The 16849-nt window shown below is 36.5% G+C and overlaps 1 protein-coding gene across 9 annotated transcripts in view; it reads left to right on the top strand.

The window, feature by feature from the left end:
* Positions 1-16849, top strand: part of TTLL5 (tubulin tyrosine ligase like 5) — a 313608-nt gene that overhangs the window by 67743 nt on the left and 229016 nt on the right. For 6 of the 9 annotated variants that reach the window (XM_018053942.1, XM_018053941.1, XM_018053947.1 and 3 more), the window contains exons 16-18: positions 373-414; positions 9481-9594; positions 9814-9905. In XM_018053942.1, the coding sequence (XP_017909431.1) occupies positions 373-414; positions 9481-9594; positions 9814-9905 (248 nt within the window). The remainder of the gene's footprint in view (positions 1-372; positions 415-9480; positions 9595-9813; positions 9906-16849) is intronic. The other 3 variants (XM_018053946.1, XM_018053944.1, XM_018053943.1) reach the window with 1 other exon arrangement.

The following is a 16849-nucleotide window of genomic DNA, read 5'->3' as shown; positions in this document are numbered from 1 at the left end:
GGTAACAGTGTGACTTTATCCATGAGCAGTCCACAGGATAATTACTTAAAGGCTTAAGAAGCTGTAGATTATTTCCATGTACTGTGTGAGACCATTTTACCAGGTGGGCTAATAACTTCAGGATCTTCAGTATGTGACAGTAGGATTGAGTTCTCAGTGGTGAGAAGGTGAAACTGGAATAGTTATACCACAGGAGAATGCAGTGTGAAAAATAATAAATGCTCTAATCTTTCAAGTGCAAAATATAGGGCTTTGGCTTTTGTTCTCTGCTTGGAGATTATTTTTTTCTTTTTTATATTAGATGTAGGAGTTGGAAAATATAGACATGTTAGGAGAAGATAAGGCTTTATTCCATTTTTCTGTCTTTTATAGCGTCCAGTATCTGCACAGTTTCAGTCATCAACCGTCAAGCAGGTAAGTTCTGGATCATTTGGAGAGTTCATTCAAACTTTTATCTTCATTCCCCAGATGGAAAGCCTTTTAGCTTCACCGTTTCACAGCATATATTTCATGTACCTGCTCTTTGAATAGTTTAACAATGTAAAATAGAATAAGTGAAAATGAATGCTGAGATCTTTTCAGATGTAGTGTATAAAAGTAGAGGTTGCAGGAATTCCTGAATCCTCTTTTTCTGGTAGTGATCATGCTGTGATGGAGGCAGCTGAATTCAGATGATGAACACAGTTTAGAGGCATATCTATGGCTTTGGCTAAAATATTCCAGAAAGGAAATACCATCGTTCACAAGCCACCTTTCATTTGTTCAAGTGTCTTGTGAAACATACCCTTGTCAGTAGCTTAATGTTGGAAGTGTTTTCACATTGGATATTGGGCTATAATTTTTTTTTTTTTTAACAGAAGCCTTTTCTTATGTGTAGTGATATGTAGTCATGAATCTTAGAAACGCTGCCATCATTACTATCTTAGATGCTACCTATAAAATAAAGACAAAATATTTGATCTCAGTCTCTAAATGATCAGCATTTGTCTTCTTTCTGTTCTTGTTAGTATGTGAGATAATACTGTCGCTGTCTTCTATGCAGATTTTTTTTTGCGTCTTTTTGAAGTGATAGGATAGTAGTGAGGGGACTGCTCCCGCTATTTGATGTGTTGATATGAAGGATGCAGATGTTCCCATTCATAAATGTGTCACTTGCAATTATTAGTCTTTTAGTAAAAGGCTCCGTATATATTTATTTTGGCGTTTGTACTCTCTGATACAGATTCTTTCAAGCTTGGAAGCTTGAATTGTAAGTTTCCTAGCTATTATTTTTGATAAAGTGATTTACATGGTATATATGAATTCAAGAAATGAAGCAAAAGAAAAGACTTGCTGTGTTGTCTAATATTTGGTAACTGATTAGCATAGTTTTGTAATACAAGTTTGGTCATTTAACTGATGGAATTCAAAACTCTATAATGGTGTTTTGTATTTAGCAGGTACCTAAGTGTGCAAGCTCCTCTCCATGGCAAACAAAAAAACAAAGATTTCAAAGACCTTAGACTCTACATATCTCTTGACCTAACCTCTTTAAGGAGAACATTAAAGTACCATTTCATAGCCTTCTGAACTTGACTCCAAAGAAGTGTCTTTGATATGGAATTCTAATCTTAATGTCCCATTACCCCTTTTAATTCTGTTCTGCCTCTGTTGCTTGAATTTTCATAAGTTGCAAACAACCTGTGGACGAGCAAGGCCTCACTAGTGGTTAGGCATTTCAGCACTGCTCACATGACACAATGGCTTTATGACTTTATTTGGGCAGTTTTAAACATATTGAATTCTTAACTCTTATTGTCCTTTGCAATGTTCCTGTCTTTTTGTTAATGAAACACTTTCAAGTCTACAATAGTTTCATCAGAGCTCAGTGAAAAAAGAAAAGAAAGTCTTAGCTCTGGCCATTTAGACTGTAAACGTTTCTTTTTTTGGTGCTGTCAGATTGTTGAAGATACAGTTTTTTACTTGTTGTCCATTACCTTTTTCTACATTTCTCCTTTCCCTTGAAGGCTTATGGTTTAATATTTTTCACTCAACAGGAATTATATTTTAGTGTTCCAAGGCAGGCAGTATTGTTTTGTGGAAGGAACAGGGACTTTGAAGTCAGATAGACCTGGGTTCGAATTTGAACTCTGCCAGTCACTAACTCTTAGACCTTCAGCAAGTTCGTTTATGTCTCAGGCTCACTTCCCTCATCCATCAAATGAGGGTTTGTGTTCAGTCGCTAAATTGTGTCTGACTCTTTGCAACCCCACGGGCTGCAGCACACCAGGCTTATGTGTCATTCACTATCTCCCAGAGTTTGCTGAGATTCATGTCCACTGAGTCAGTGATGCTATCAAACCATCTCGTCCTCTGCCACCCTTTTCTCCTTCAGTCTTTCCCAGCATCAGGGTCTTTTTCAATGAGTTAGCTCTTTGCATCAGATGGCCAAAGTATTGGAGCTTCTGCTTCAGCATCAGTCCTTCCAATGAATATTCAGGGTTGATTTCCTTAAGGATTGACTGGTTTAATGTTGCAGTCCAAGGGACTCTCAAGAGGCTCCTCCCATTCCTTTCTTAGCATAATTGCATTTGTGTATTACACAAATTACATTACAAATGAAGGTAGTAATACGCAAATGGAGTTATGCTGAGAAAGGAATGATCACACACAGGGAAAATACTTGGGATAGTTTTGGACACACAGATAACCCTCAGAAGACTTAGCCCCCTTCACACTTTTGAGTCCTATTTTGTTTTCCTTTTTCCATTGTCAGTATCTGGTGTTATTTTGATATTCATTTATTTATAGTCATGTCTTTTCACATTTACTATCATCAAGAAATGCAAATCAACCCAATTAATTTATTATTCATCCTACCAGACACCAATACATATTCTAAACAATGCTTAATCAGTACCCAGTCACCTTCTAATTTGATTCACTGCTACTTATCTTACCTTATAGTTGTCTTTTAACTGTGTTCAGCTTTTATTGGTATATTTTATTTATTATATCATGATACTGAGCCCTGATTGGAAATAAAACTAAAAGTAAAAATTCTATGACATTTTCACAGATGATTCTCTAACATCCAGAGACATTAAATATATTTGTGCTTTTCCTCCTTTTTGTTATTTTGTCCAAAAAATCAAAATTTTAAAGCATGTTTTAAAATAAAGCAGTCTCCATACTACAATTCTTTATGAACCCATCAAACTCTAAATGCTTATGGATTTTTTTCTTTTAGTATTTGTTCCATTATTTTACTAGCGATTCAGGTTAGACTTACCAGGCAGTAATCACCAGGAGCATACTTCTTTCATTTTTGAAGATTGGTACCTCATTTGTTTTTTTCTAATCCTTTAGTATCTCCTCAGTTCTCCATGATTTTTCAAATATAATTATAAGTTGTTTTGGTAACTTTTTTTGTTTTTAAAGCCAGTTCTGTTAATAACAAGATGCATGTCTGTCAGACCTGCTGACTTACGTTTATTACACATTTTCAGATGCTACATGTCTCTTTTTATACTGTAACACACACCTACTTGCTTTCTTTTTTCCCCCCTAATTTCTCAGTAGTGTACTTCTGGTTATCATTATATTTAAGCCTTCTCTGTTAGCCATTTTTGGTCTATTTCCACCCAGATTTGTTCACATGTGGTCTTTTTTTGTTCATTTTCTTTCATTTGATAGCAGTGATTCAGTTCACTTCTTAAACTCGTCCTTCTTCTTTTCTTGGTGGCAAGATGCATCACATAAAAATTTATTTATTTCTAATCTATGTGTTTTTAACACAGAATTCCAAACTTTGTAAAATTGCATTGGAAGATTTTTTTATTCTCTGCATGTGTTCTCTTTCAAACAGATTTTTTTTTAAACCCCTCAATTTTGATATCTTTGAGGATGCCTCACCATTTTTTTATTTTCTGCATTTGTCCAGTTCTCCTAACGGTACTTTTCAGTTCTTCCCTAGCAATGAAAGTTAGATGTGTACATGTTTCTTCTCTGGGTGTAGTTCTGTATCCTGAGTTGTACTAATGATATTTTAACAATTTAGATGCATGTTGCATGGCAGAATTCTTACTGTGACAGTTTAAAGTGTATCTGAGAACCCAGTAGTTTAAATCTTATGTCATCTAGCCAGAGGCAGTGGTTCTTTTTAAGTTCAGAGGAGCCTTATTTCCTTAGTGTAGTCAGTCAGTTCACTGGAGTATGTGGATTTATTCTATCTACTACGCGGAGAATGAAGCTGAGCTTTTGTGTCCAAAATCAAAACCACAGAATGGCTTGCATTTAAACTATTTTGCTCTTATTTTTGACAATCCTGATGGCCTTTCAAGTCAGCCTTATTTCTTTTTTCTTTGCTTTTAATTTCTAAGTATCTCCTTGATACTCATAAGCATTTTTCTTCTTTCTTTTTTTCTTTATTATCCTTTCTTCTCCCCTTTTTTTCTTACCTGTGTCTATAATTCATTTGTTAAGCCTTCATTTCATTAATAAGTATTTGTAGGTCTGGAACAGTAATGCTTTGTTGTTGTTGTATAAATACATTTCTCTATGAACCAACACAATAGATATTATGTAGATTAAAAAACTGCTCTCTAATTTCAAATTTATTGAAAAGCTGAAGTTGGCAAAATATTTTTGACTTTCTAATCTGATTATTTTCCATTGGCTTCTCCAAAGACATAGGACACCTGGGTGGATGTTAGAGAAGCATTTGACATACCTAGATTTCAAGAGCTACATCTCTTCATATTTCTCCCTCTCAGCCGCCTTCTTTTTTTTTTTTTTTTTTTTTTTAAATATTTATTTGGCTGTGCTGGGTCTTAATTGCGGCATGTGGGATATTCCCCAACCAGGGATTGAACCCAGGTCCCCTGCATTGGGAGCACAAAGTATTAGCCACTGGACCACCAGGGAAGCCCCCTCTCAGCCTTCTTAATAGTTGACACGGAGATAAATGGGTGAAGAGATTAAAGGAGTTTCCAGCCACATTTTTTTCTCTTGAAGTAGCATTGACCTTTTCTTTGCAGCCTTGTGGTATTTGTGGCGGTAAAAGAATAAAGACCTTGGTTCATGGAAGCTAACAGCTGGAGCATTCATCTAACAAGCACCATTACCCCCTCCTTTTCCTAACCTCCCGAGTACCCCGACCAGGAGCACCTGCTTGAATTCCTACACACCCTACTCAAATAACACTCACGCAGGCATGCAGGGGCTTGAGTTAGGATTGTGTACTGTGAGTATTGTTAATGTGGGTCGGTGACAACTCTGGAAATGACTGGGAAGGTTTTCGAGGTGCTCCTTCTTTGTTTGGGGGAGCAGGCTTAGATGAGTAGAGGAAGACTGCGACAGCACCATCATAATCTCAGTCTCTGGAAGCCAGCAATATCGCTCTATCATGAAGCAGTTCCACAAAGATGAAAATTAGGTCCTAGGAAAGCAAAACAAAAGTTTAAAAAGATAAAAAAAAAGAAAAATAAACAACAAACAAGCAAACAACCCCTAATAAAGACAAGAGATTGAACAACAAAAGCAAAAAAAGACAAAAAGATTTTTTTAATTGGTGGTGCTCATTAGATGAGTGACTGGATCAGTAGTGACTTGATCCATGTTCTTATAAATATGACCATTCCTTAAAACTATTCTGATAGGCAAATAACTGTTTCTTAAAATACTTTTATCAGTGACCTTGTAATACAGTTAATCAGCATTTTAAAGTAACATTCTTTCTATTCTAAAATGCTTAATCTTTATTTTTATTTATATCATTAAAATGAATGCTGACTTCACATTCCCTTCTTTCATAATTTCAGAGGACTTTAAGATATCTTTAACTAGTGTGAGGTGATAAGGCAACTTGACTTTGGAGGTTTTACTGCTAGTGGCTTTCTGATCAAAGTCATGTTGTGACATGTGAGGTAGATAAGTCTTTTTAGCAAATAGTAAATAATGTATGAAAATGACAGATGTCCTCAAGACACCCATTTAGTATTTTGGCTTTTCCAAATTATATGCTGAATAAGAACTCACACTTTAAAGATTTTTTTTTAATGATTATATTGATTCCCTTCCTAAATTTTTAAACTTTCTTCTTAATTTCCCTGTAATCCCAACATGTGCTGTGTAATGTATTTCTAGGGATTAGAACGGAGTTGAATATTTTTCCAAAATCCTCTGCAAATTTTAATTCTAACCGTGGTTGATCTGTGTGTTAGCACATTATTTGTTTGTTCAAAAAATATCTATTGATCTCCTACTCCATGCCAAGTAGTGTTCTAGATGCTAAAGATACCACAGGAAAAGCTAAAGAGAGAAAAGTTCCTGCCTTCACTCATTGCTTGTATATGCTGATTTCATGATTTTTCTTTGATGGATTTGCTTATCAGAAAATCTGTGTTTTATAACTCCATGCTGGTTTTGAAGATTAGTATATATTGGTCTTCCCTGCATCCAAAGATAAAGCCAGTCATGGTTATTTATATACAGGTAGACATTAGTCTGTGTGGGCAACCATAGTAAAATACCATAGACCAGGTGACTTAAATCACAGAAATCTATTTCTCACAGTTCTGAAGGCTGGGAAGTTCAAGGTAAATGTGCTGGCAAGGTAGGTTTTATTCTGAGGCCTCTTCTTTTGGCTTGTAGATGGTCATCATCTTGCACTGTGCTCTTTGTGCATATTCAGGCAGAGAGAGAGAGAGAACAAGCTTCCTGGTGACTCTTGTTTACAAGGTATTTATCTCATTAGACCAGTGCCTCATTCTCATGTCCTCATCTACTTACCTCCGAAAAGCCCTGTCTCCAAATACCATCACATTGTGTGGGTTAGAGCTTCAGCATGAATTTTGGGGCAACACAAACATTTAGATTAACAGTGAGTATTGTTGAGGAGCTTCTCTTGTAACTCGGTAAAGGATCTGCCTGCAATGCAGGAGACCTGGGCTCAATTCCTGGTTCAAGAAGATCCCCTGGAAAAGGAAATGGCAGCCCACTTTAGTATTCTTGGCTGGAGAATCCCATGGACAAAGGAGCCTGGCAGGATATAGTCCGTGGGGTTGTGAGTTGGATGCAACTTAGCAACTAAACCACTGCCATTGAGTGTAGCTAAAAATGTCAAAAGTGAGTTGTCAGAAAGCCTTTCCATACAGTGTGTACACAAAGAGGGAAATAAACAATAGTCCCTGACAGTAAGATTTCTTCTGTCTGGTCAGTTACTTCTTGGACTCTTAGAGAGACAAATTGCACCCCTCTTTCTTGGATTATTCATTCCTTATTCCCACTTGGCTAATTTTGTTATCAGTTATCTTTTTTTTTTTTAATAATAGTTTATTTTCACGTTTCATACATCTGACTTCCTTTGTTGGCTTTATATTTCTCTGCTCTCATAACATCAAAATCACTTAAAACTTTTGTTCTCCGACAACCTTCCTGATCATCATTCAGATGCTGAAGTCGCCTTGATCATCTCTGGGGATCCATAAGGAGCATGACCCACTGGAGTGCCTCCTTGGAGTACCCAAGGCAGTCATGCCAGATCCAAGTGCCTCCTTGGAGTACCCAAGGCAGTCATTCTAGATACAAGTCTCCTGAAGTCCAGCAGCCACAGTGTTTTTCAAGTCATAGCCTTGCTCACATTTCTTTTCTACATCACTGATAACTCTCATCTCAATATGTCCCCCTCAAGTTCTGAAACATCCCACGGTCCAACTTTGTCATCTGTGACATAGCAGATTGCTCATTGTTTTTCTGTCTTATGTCTCACTTTTCCTAGCTCTCCTTTCCCAGTGTTAAGAATATAGTGACTTCCTGAAATAAACACATATCTAATCTTCAGTTCAGTTCCGTCGCTCAGTCGTGTCCGACTCTTTGCAACCCCATGAATCGCAGCATGCCAGGCCTCCCTGTCCATCACCAGCTCCTGGAGTTTACTCAAACTCATGTCCATCGAGTCGGTGATGCCATCCAGCCATCTCATCCTCTGTCGTCCCCTTCTCCTCCTGCCCCCAATCCCTCCCAGCATCAGAGTCTTTTCCAATGAGTCAACTCTTTGCATAAGGTGGCCAAAGTTATTGGAGTTTCAGCTTCAGCATCAGTCCTTCCAGTGAACACCCAGGACTGATCTCCTTTAGGATAGGGACTCTCAAGAGTCTTCTCTAGCACCACAGTTCAAAAGCATCATTTCTTCGGCGCTCAGCTTTCTTCACAGTCCAACTCTCACATCCATACAGGACCACTGGAAAAACCATAGCCTTGACTAGACAGACCTTTGTTGGCAAAGTAATATCTCTGCTTTTTAATATTCTGTCTAGGTTGGTCATAACTTTCCTTCCAAGGAGTAAGCGTCTTTTAATTTCATAGCTGCAATCACTACTATCTGCAGTGATTTTGGAGGCCCCAAAAATAAAGTCTGACACTGTTTCCACTGTTTTCCCATCTATTTCCCATGAAGAATGTTGAGCTTAATGCCATGATCTTTTTCTGAAGTGACTTACCACTCTTTCACTCTCCTTAAGAGGCTTTTTAGTTCCTCTTCACTTTCTGCCATAAGGGTGATATCATCTGCATATCTGAGGTTATTGATATTTCTCCTGGCAATCTTGATTCCAGCTTGTGCTTCATCCAGCCCAGCGTTTCTCATGATGTTCTCTGCATAGAAGTTAAATAAGCAGGGTGACAATATACAGCCTTGATGTAGTCCTTTTCCTGTTTGGAACCAGTCTATTGTTTCATGTCCTGTTTGGAACCAGTCTATTGTTTCATGTCCAGTTCTAACTGTTGCTTGTCCTGCATATAGGTTTCTCAAGAGGCAGGTCAGGTGGTCTGGTATTCCCATCTCTTTCAGAATTTTCCACAGTTTATTGTGATCCACACAGTCAAAGGCTTTGGTATAGTCAATCAAGCAGAAATAGATGTTTTTCTGGAACTCTCTTGCTTTTTCGATGATCCACCAAATGTTGGCAGTTTGATCTCTGGTTCCTCTGCCTTTCCTAAAACCAGTTTGAACATCTGGAATTTCACGGTTCACGTATTGCTGAAGCCTGGCTTGGAGAATTTTGAGCATGACTTTGCTAGCATGTGAGATGAGTGCAATTGTGTGGTAGTTTGAGCATTCTTTGGCATTGCCATTCTAATCTTACATTGAAGTTATTTTCAGATTTTTTTCCCCCGTGTCTTTCAAACTGTTAGATTTATGTCAAAACCAAGATAAGGAGTAAGTACTAGCTTAGAAAGCCATGTGGACATCTTTTTTGTGTGTGTGTCTCTTTCAACCCATAGTGTTTTTGTTCTATCCTTTTTTCTCTTCTTTTCTTTGAATTTGCTAGCTCTTATCTGTTTGCCAGGATTTCAGGCTAAGAGATCTGTTACAGAAAATGGGCTTTGGATTTGAGCTTATACATATTATGAAACATAGTGGTGTTGAGGGACTGACTAGAGGGAAGTGAAGAAAGACGATGGCAATACATTTTTGTTTTTCTTTTTTCTTCTCCCTAGCGTTCCCGTCCACTCTCCGCCAGTGATGCGGAAATGAAAAACCTTGTGGGCTCAGCACGGGAGAAGGTGCCGGGGAAGTTAGGTGGTTCTGTGCTTGGTCTGTCAATGGAGGAGGTAAAGATGACTCCATTTCAGGCCTTTGTGGGTTAACATAGGGTTCAGTGAAAATTAGTGATTCATAAATATTCGTGACAGTCCTGTCTTACACTGAACATGGGAGATATAGCCACTTCATGCTTCTTGCATATTTTCGGGTCATAACTCTGTCCTGTAACCACAGACATTACATTTATCAAAATAGGTGTTCATTTTATTTTCTCTTCCTCCATGTAGATCAAAGTTTTACGGAGGGTGAAGGAAGAGAATGATCGGAGAGGTGGATTTATTCGCATATTCCCTACATCAGAGACATGGGAAATATATGGGTGAGGTGACTACCTTTTTTTTTTTTAATCTGTACTTCAGGTCCAGAGAATTGAATTAATTGTGACATAGTATCATCAGTGCTCTCCACTTGGTGCTTTTCTTATTTTAATTATTTGTAACAATATTAATATTACTCCACTGGAGAACTAAAGCTTTAATGATAATTTAATCTACTTGTGCATCATTCCTCCCTTTTTGCTAGTTCCCTGCTTCCTTCCTTACTAGCCCTCTAACCCAGAGTTAGATACTGTCCTAAATTTTGTGGTTATTATTACCTTGATTTGAAAAAAACTTTTTTTTACCTTCTGTATATGTACATAAACAATATACTGTTTATTTTTAATCATTGTTGAGATCAAGTTTTCATGCAATGAAATGCATCCATTTTATTTTAAGTTTGGTGATGAATTTTGACAAATGTAGCTATCAATTTAATCACCACAATCAAGATATAGAACATTACGCTACCTCCAGATGGCCTCTCAGGCTCCTTTACAGTCAGTGCCTCTCATTACCCTGAGCCTCAAATAGCTACTGATTTGCTTTTTATAGCACTATAGTTTTTCTAGAATTTTATACAAATAGAATCATACAGTATATACTTTTTGATGTCTGCATTCTTTTGTTTGGCGTAATTTTGAGAATTGTCCATGCTGTGTGAAACAGTGGCAGTTCATTCCTTATTATGGTTATATACCATTTCATTGTATGAATATAGCACAGTTTATCTCCTCACCTTTGTGGAACACTTGGATTGTGTCCAGTTTGGGGCTGTTGTGAAGAAAGCTGCTGTTACAAACAGTCACGCACAAGTCTGTGTGTGGATATATGATTTTGTGTTTCTTGAATAAATACCTAGGGGTGGAATAGGTGGGTCATATGATAAGGGATAAGAGAAAGAACCATTTAACATTTTATCAGTGATGTATGGGAGTTCCACTGGCTTCCTGTCCTTGCTAGCAATTGGTATTGTCAAGCTTTTTAAATTTTAGTCATTCTAGTGTGTGTGTGTGTGTGTGTGTGTGTGTGTGTAGTGTTTCTTTGTAGTTTTAATTTGTTTTTGTCTGATGAACAATGATATTGAGCATTCATGTGCTATTGGCCATTTTTGTATCTTTCTTTTTTCATTTTAAATTTTAAGATTTTTCTTTTTTTATTTCTATGTTATAAAGGGCTCTTGATATAAGTCCTTTCCCAGATATTTACATTGTGAATATTTCTCCAAGTCTGTAGCTAGCCTTTTTATTTTTATAACAGTGGCTTTCAAAATACAGAAGTTTTACATGTTAATGAAATCCAGTTGACTAATTCTTTTTTAAGATTTTTGCATTTTGTGTTTTCTAAGGCTTTACCAACCCCAAGTTCACAAAGCCTTTTCTCTTTTTTTTTTTTTTTCTACAAGTTTTATAATTTTGGCTTTTATATTTAGGTCTGTGATATGTATTGATTCAATTTTTAGTGTATGGTGTGAAGTAAGGGTTGAAGTTCCTTCCAAAAGGATGTCCATTTGTTCCAGCACCATTTTTTGAAATTACCTTATTGAATTTAACTTGGCATCTTTGTTGAAAATTAATTGAAATATATATTTATCTATTTCTAGACTTTATTCAGTTTCACTGACCTATGTGTTTGTCTTAATATCTGTAGCTTTATACTAAGTCTTGAAATTAGGTAGTGTAAGTCTTCCAACTTTGTTCTTTTTCAGAAGTATTTTGACCATTTTGTGTCCTTTGTATTTCCAAAGAAATTTTAGAATTTTTTTGTCTGTTTCTATGCTGACTTTTGGTTGGCATTACCTTGAACATATAGATTAATTTTGGGAAAGTGGATATTTTAACAGTTATTGACTTTTCCAAATCCATAAACATGACATATCTCATTTCCCTATTTGTTTAGGACTTCTTTGCTTTCTTTCTCTTAGCAGTGTTTTATGGTTTTCAGTGTAAATCTTGAACACATTAAACTTATTGCTTACTATTTCATGTACATGTTATTTTTAACAGCTTTGTTGAGTTATAATTGATATACAGTAAGATTCACATATTCAAAGTATACTATTTCATAAAATAGCATATGTATAAATCCCCGAAACTACCCACCGCAGTCAACACAGTGAACATATACATCACTCCCAACTGTTTCTTTGTCCTCCTTTGTAATTCCTCTCTCCTGTTCCTCCTTTCCCTGCCCTCCCTATTCCTGTCCCAGGTGGCTACTGATCTGCTTTCTGTCAATAAAGAGATACTTCCTTTTCCTAGGATTTCGTATATGGAATTCTATTGGTTGTCCTCTTACTTGCTGATCTTTCTTTTTATCTGGCAAGATTATTTTTTGATTCATACATGTTATAGCATGTATCGGTTTAATTTCCTTTTATTGTCAAATGGCATTTTGTTAATAGGCATATATCAGAATTTGTTTATCCTCTCCTCTGTTGATTAACGTTTAGTTTCCTCCCAGTTTTTTGGTTATTGTAAAGAAAGGCTGTATGAGCATCTGTATAGAAATTTTTGTATAAACATGTGTTTTCATTTCTCTTAGGTAAATGCCTACTTGTGGAATGACTGGGTCATATCATTGTACATGTTTAACTTTTTTAAGAAACTGCCATGTGGTTTTACCATTTTGCATTCCTATCATAAATGTATGAGAGCTTCAGTCTCTCCACATCCTCATCACCAGTTGGTATGGCCAGTTTAGTTTCAGCTCCTCTAAGAGAGGTGTAGTGATATCTCATGGTTTCACTTGCATTTTCCTAATGATTAGTGATGTTGAGCATGTCTTCCTGGACTTATTTGCCATTTGATGATTAGATATTTTGCCCATTTTTAAAATGAGTTTATTTTGTTATAATTGAGCTATGAGAGTTCTTTTTCTTTTTTGGATATAATTCCTTTATCAGATGTGTGCTTTGAGAAGATTTCCACTGCCCCTCCCCCCGCACCCCCCCCCTCCCGGCCAATATGTTGCTTGTCTTCTCATCCTTTAAATAGCAGCTTTTGAGGAGCAGTGATTTTTAAGTCCAATTTTTTTGTTTTAATTACTGTGCTTTGGCATCTAAGAAATTTTTGCCTATCTCAAGTTTTCTTCTAGATACAGTTTTAAGTTTTACATTTAAGTCTGATCCATTTTGAGTTAATTTTTGTATATGGTACAAGATATGGATCATAGTTCTTTTTGGATATCCAATAGTTTTTGCACCATTTTTTGAAAAGACTACCCTTTGTCCATTGAACTGTCTTTTCACTTTTGTGGAAAACCACTGTTTCTTTACTGTTTATTCTATTCCACTGATCTTTTTGTCTTTGTGCTAATACAGTACCACACTGTCTTGATTACTGTAGCTTTATAAAAAATCTTGTTCTAACTTTGCTCTTTTTCCAGGTTGTTTTGGCTATTCTAGGTCATTTGCATTTCCATTTGGATTTTAGAATTAGTTTGTCAGTTTCTACGAAAAAGCCTGCTTGGGATTTTGATTGGGATTGTATTGGCTCTCTAGATCAGTTTGAAGAGAATTGACATCTTAACAATATTGAGTCTTCCAGCCCATGAACAAGGTATATTTGTCCATTTATTTAGGTCATCTTTAATTTTTCTCAGCAGTGTTTTGTGGTGTTCAGTGTACAGATCTTTTACATTTTTTTTGTCAGATTTATTCCCTAAGTATTTAACATGTTTTGATTTGATTGTAACTGATTTTGTTTTTTTTAATTTCAGTGTCTGATTGTTTGTTGTTAGTATACAGGAATATAGTTGACTTTTCCGTATTGATTGGGGCTTCCCTGATAGCTCAGCTGGTAAAGAATCTGCCTGCAATGTGGGAGACCTGGGTCCAATCCCTAAGTTGGGAAGATCTCCTGGAGAAGGGAAAGGCTACCCACTCCAGTATTCCGGCCTGGAGAATTCCATGGACTCTGTAGTCCGTGGCGTCGCAAAGAGTTGGACACGACTGAGCGACTTCCACTTTCACGTGTGTCCTGTAACCTTGCGCTACCTGGGGCTTCCCGGTGGCGCTAGTGGTAAAGGACCTGCCTGTCAGTGTATGAGATGTGAGAGATGAGGGTTTGATCCCTGGTTCGGAATCCTCCCCTGGAGAAGGGCAGTGGCAACCCACTTCAGTATTCTTGCCTGGAGAATCCCCTGGACAGAGGAACCTGGCAGGCTACCGTCCATAGGTTTGCACAGAGTCGGACACAAGGGAAGCAACTTAGCACGCACGCACACAATCTTGCTAAACTCACTTGTCAGTTACTGAAGGTTTTTGGAGATTCCATAGGATCACCTGCCTAGTTGAAAATATTGTCTGTGAATAAAGACAGTTTTCCTTCTTTCTTTCCAATCTGGATATGTTTTATTGCTTTATTCTTGCTTGATGACATTGGCAAGAACCTCCAGCACAGTGTTGAGCAGGACCAGTGAGAGCAGACATCCCAGTCTGGTTTCTGTTCTTAGGGTAAGCATTCAGTCTTTCATTATTAAGTATGATATTGCTGCTGCTGCTAAGTTGCTTCAGTCGTGTCTGACTCTGTGCGACCCCATAGACGGCAGGCCACCAGGCTCCCCCGTCCCTGGGATTCTCCAGGCAAGAACATTGGAGTGGGTAAGTATGATGTTAGTGTTAGGTTTTTCATAGATTCGCTTCATTAGATTGAAGGAGTTCCCTTCTGTTTCTCTTTTGCTAAGAGTTTTTATCAGAAATGGATGTTAGATTTTGCCAATTAGTTTTTCTGCATCTCATGACATAATAATACGTTTTTCCTGTTTTGGTTTTTTAATATAGTGAATTTCATCCATTTTTTAATGTTAAACTCAACATTGCTTTCCTGAAATAAACTCCATTTGGTCTGACATGTATCCTTTTTATAGGCTGTTGAATTTGATTTACTAAAATGAGATTTTTACATCTTTGTTCATAAGAGATACTGATCTGTGGTTTTATTATAATATATTTGGTTTCCGTATGAGGATAATGCTGGCCTCATAGAATAAGTTGGAGAGTGTTCTCATCTCTTCAATTTTCTGGAAGAATTTATGGAGAATTGGTATTTTTTATTTCTTGAATGTTTGGTAGAATTCACTAGTGGAGCCATCTGGACCAGAAATTCAATTTCAGTTTCTTTAACACATGCAGGGCTATTCAGATTATCTCTTTCTAGTTGAATGACCTTTGGTAGTTGGTATCTTTTCAAGCATTTGTCCATTTCATATATGTTGTGTTTGTAAGCACAAAATTATTCCTAATATTCACCTATCCTTTTAATATTGGTAGAATCTGCAGTGATGTTACTTCTCTCATTTCTGATATTGGTAATTTAATTCTTCTCTCTTTTTATCATATTCAGTCTGGCTAGAGGTTTATAAATTTCATTGATCTTCTAAGAGACCCAGTTTTTAGTTTCATTGTTTTTTATTTCATATACATTGACTTCCTTTCTAATATTGTTCCCTTTCTGTAACTTACTAGGGGACTTCATTTGCTTTTTTCCCCCCCTAGTTTCTCTAGATAGAAGCTGATGTCATTGATTTGAGACCTTTCTTCTTTTCTGTATGTGTTTAAGCGCTATAAATTTCCTACCAAGTACTGTTTTTGCAGAGTCCCATAAATTTTGATTGTTGTATTTTTTGTTTTTATTCTGTCTTTGGCCTGTGGACTATTTAGAAATGCATTATTTAGTTTTCAGATATTTGGATTTTTTTCTAGAGATTTTTCTGTTAATGATTTCCAATGTACTTCTTTTGTACTCAGGAAATGTACTTTGTGTAAGCTGAATCTTTTAAAATGTATTGAGACTTGTTTTATGGTTCAGGATATGACTTGTCGTAGCAAATGTAACATGTACATTGAAAAGAATATACATCCTGCTATTGCTGGGTGGGGTGTTCTATAAATGTCTGTTAGGTCAAAGTATTTGACAGTTCAGATGTTCTCTATTTTTACTAATTTTATCAGTCATCAAGAGTGTATGTTGAAATCTCCCATTGTCATTGAGACCTTGTCAATTTCGCCTTTTGGTTCTGTCAGCTTTGCTTTTCATGGATTTTGGAACTCTGTCATTAGGTACCTCTGCAATAGATTGGTTATGTCTTCTTCATAAATTGACTTCTTTATTGCCATGCAGTGTCCCTGTTGATCTTTGATAATGCTGTTTGTCCCCAAGTCTGTTTGTCTGCTTAATATACTTGCTTTAGCTTTTTCTTTTTTTTTTTAAGTCGTGTAGTATAATGCTTTGACTTACGTCATGGAATGATTATCACAGTAAGTTTAGTGAACATCCGTCAGCTTATAGAGACACAAAGCTAAACAGAGAAGAACTAAAAGTAAAACTAAAGAACTCCTAGGATTTACTCTCTCGACAGTTTTTATCTATAGCATATAGAAGTATTAATTCTTTTTACCTGTTGTACAGTATAACCCTAGTACTTATTTATCTTTTTTTTGTTTGTTTTTGTTTTGTTTAAAACAGAAAGTTTATTTGCTCAGTACACCAAGTAGAACGCAAGCACTATCATGACAAATATACAGAAATATGCAGATCAACATAAAACAGTAATTTATTTTTAAAGAAGGGAAATCTCTTTAAATGTTATGACAACGTGCTCCCAAGAATCCTTTTTTCAGTTAATTATACATTTCAATAAAATAAATGGTAATGAATTAAGTGGGAGTTAGCTTGTGAATTTTTCTTAAAAATAAAAATCCAACCCTATTAATCCATGCCAGTTAAACACTCTCAACTAAAATTTCCCAGTAAGTGCAAGAGATGGAGTTAGTTACCTTTTTTGCTTGATCAGTCCCAAGGAAAATGGTTACTACAAATACAGCAGGCAAACTGTTAAGACCCACCGATCTAGAACATAGTGTTGAACTAATTTCAGTCTCAAATTGTGCTGAACGCTCATCATTAGTACAGCACATTTTGGTCCGTGATGTGGTTTAATGCCA

Source organism: Capra hircus, chromosome 10, assembly GCF_001704415.2.
Source record: "Capra hircus breed San Clemente chromosome 10, ASM170441v1, whole genome shotgun sequence".
Lineage (NCBI taxonomy): Eukaryota > Metazoa > Chordata > Mammalia > Artiodactyla > Bovidae > Capra > Capra hircus.
Note: the sequence above shows the minus strand (reverse complement) of the source record. Positions and strands in the feature narration are given on the sequence as shown.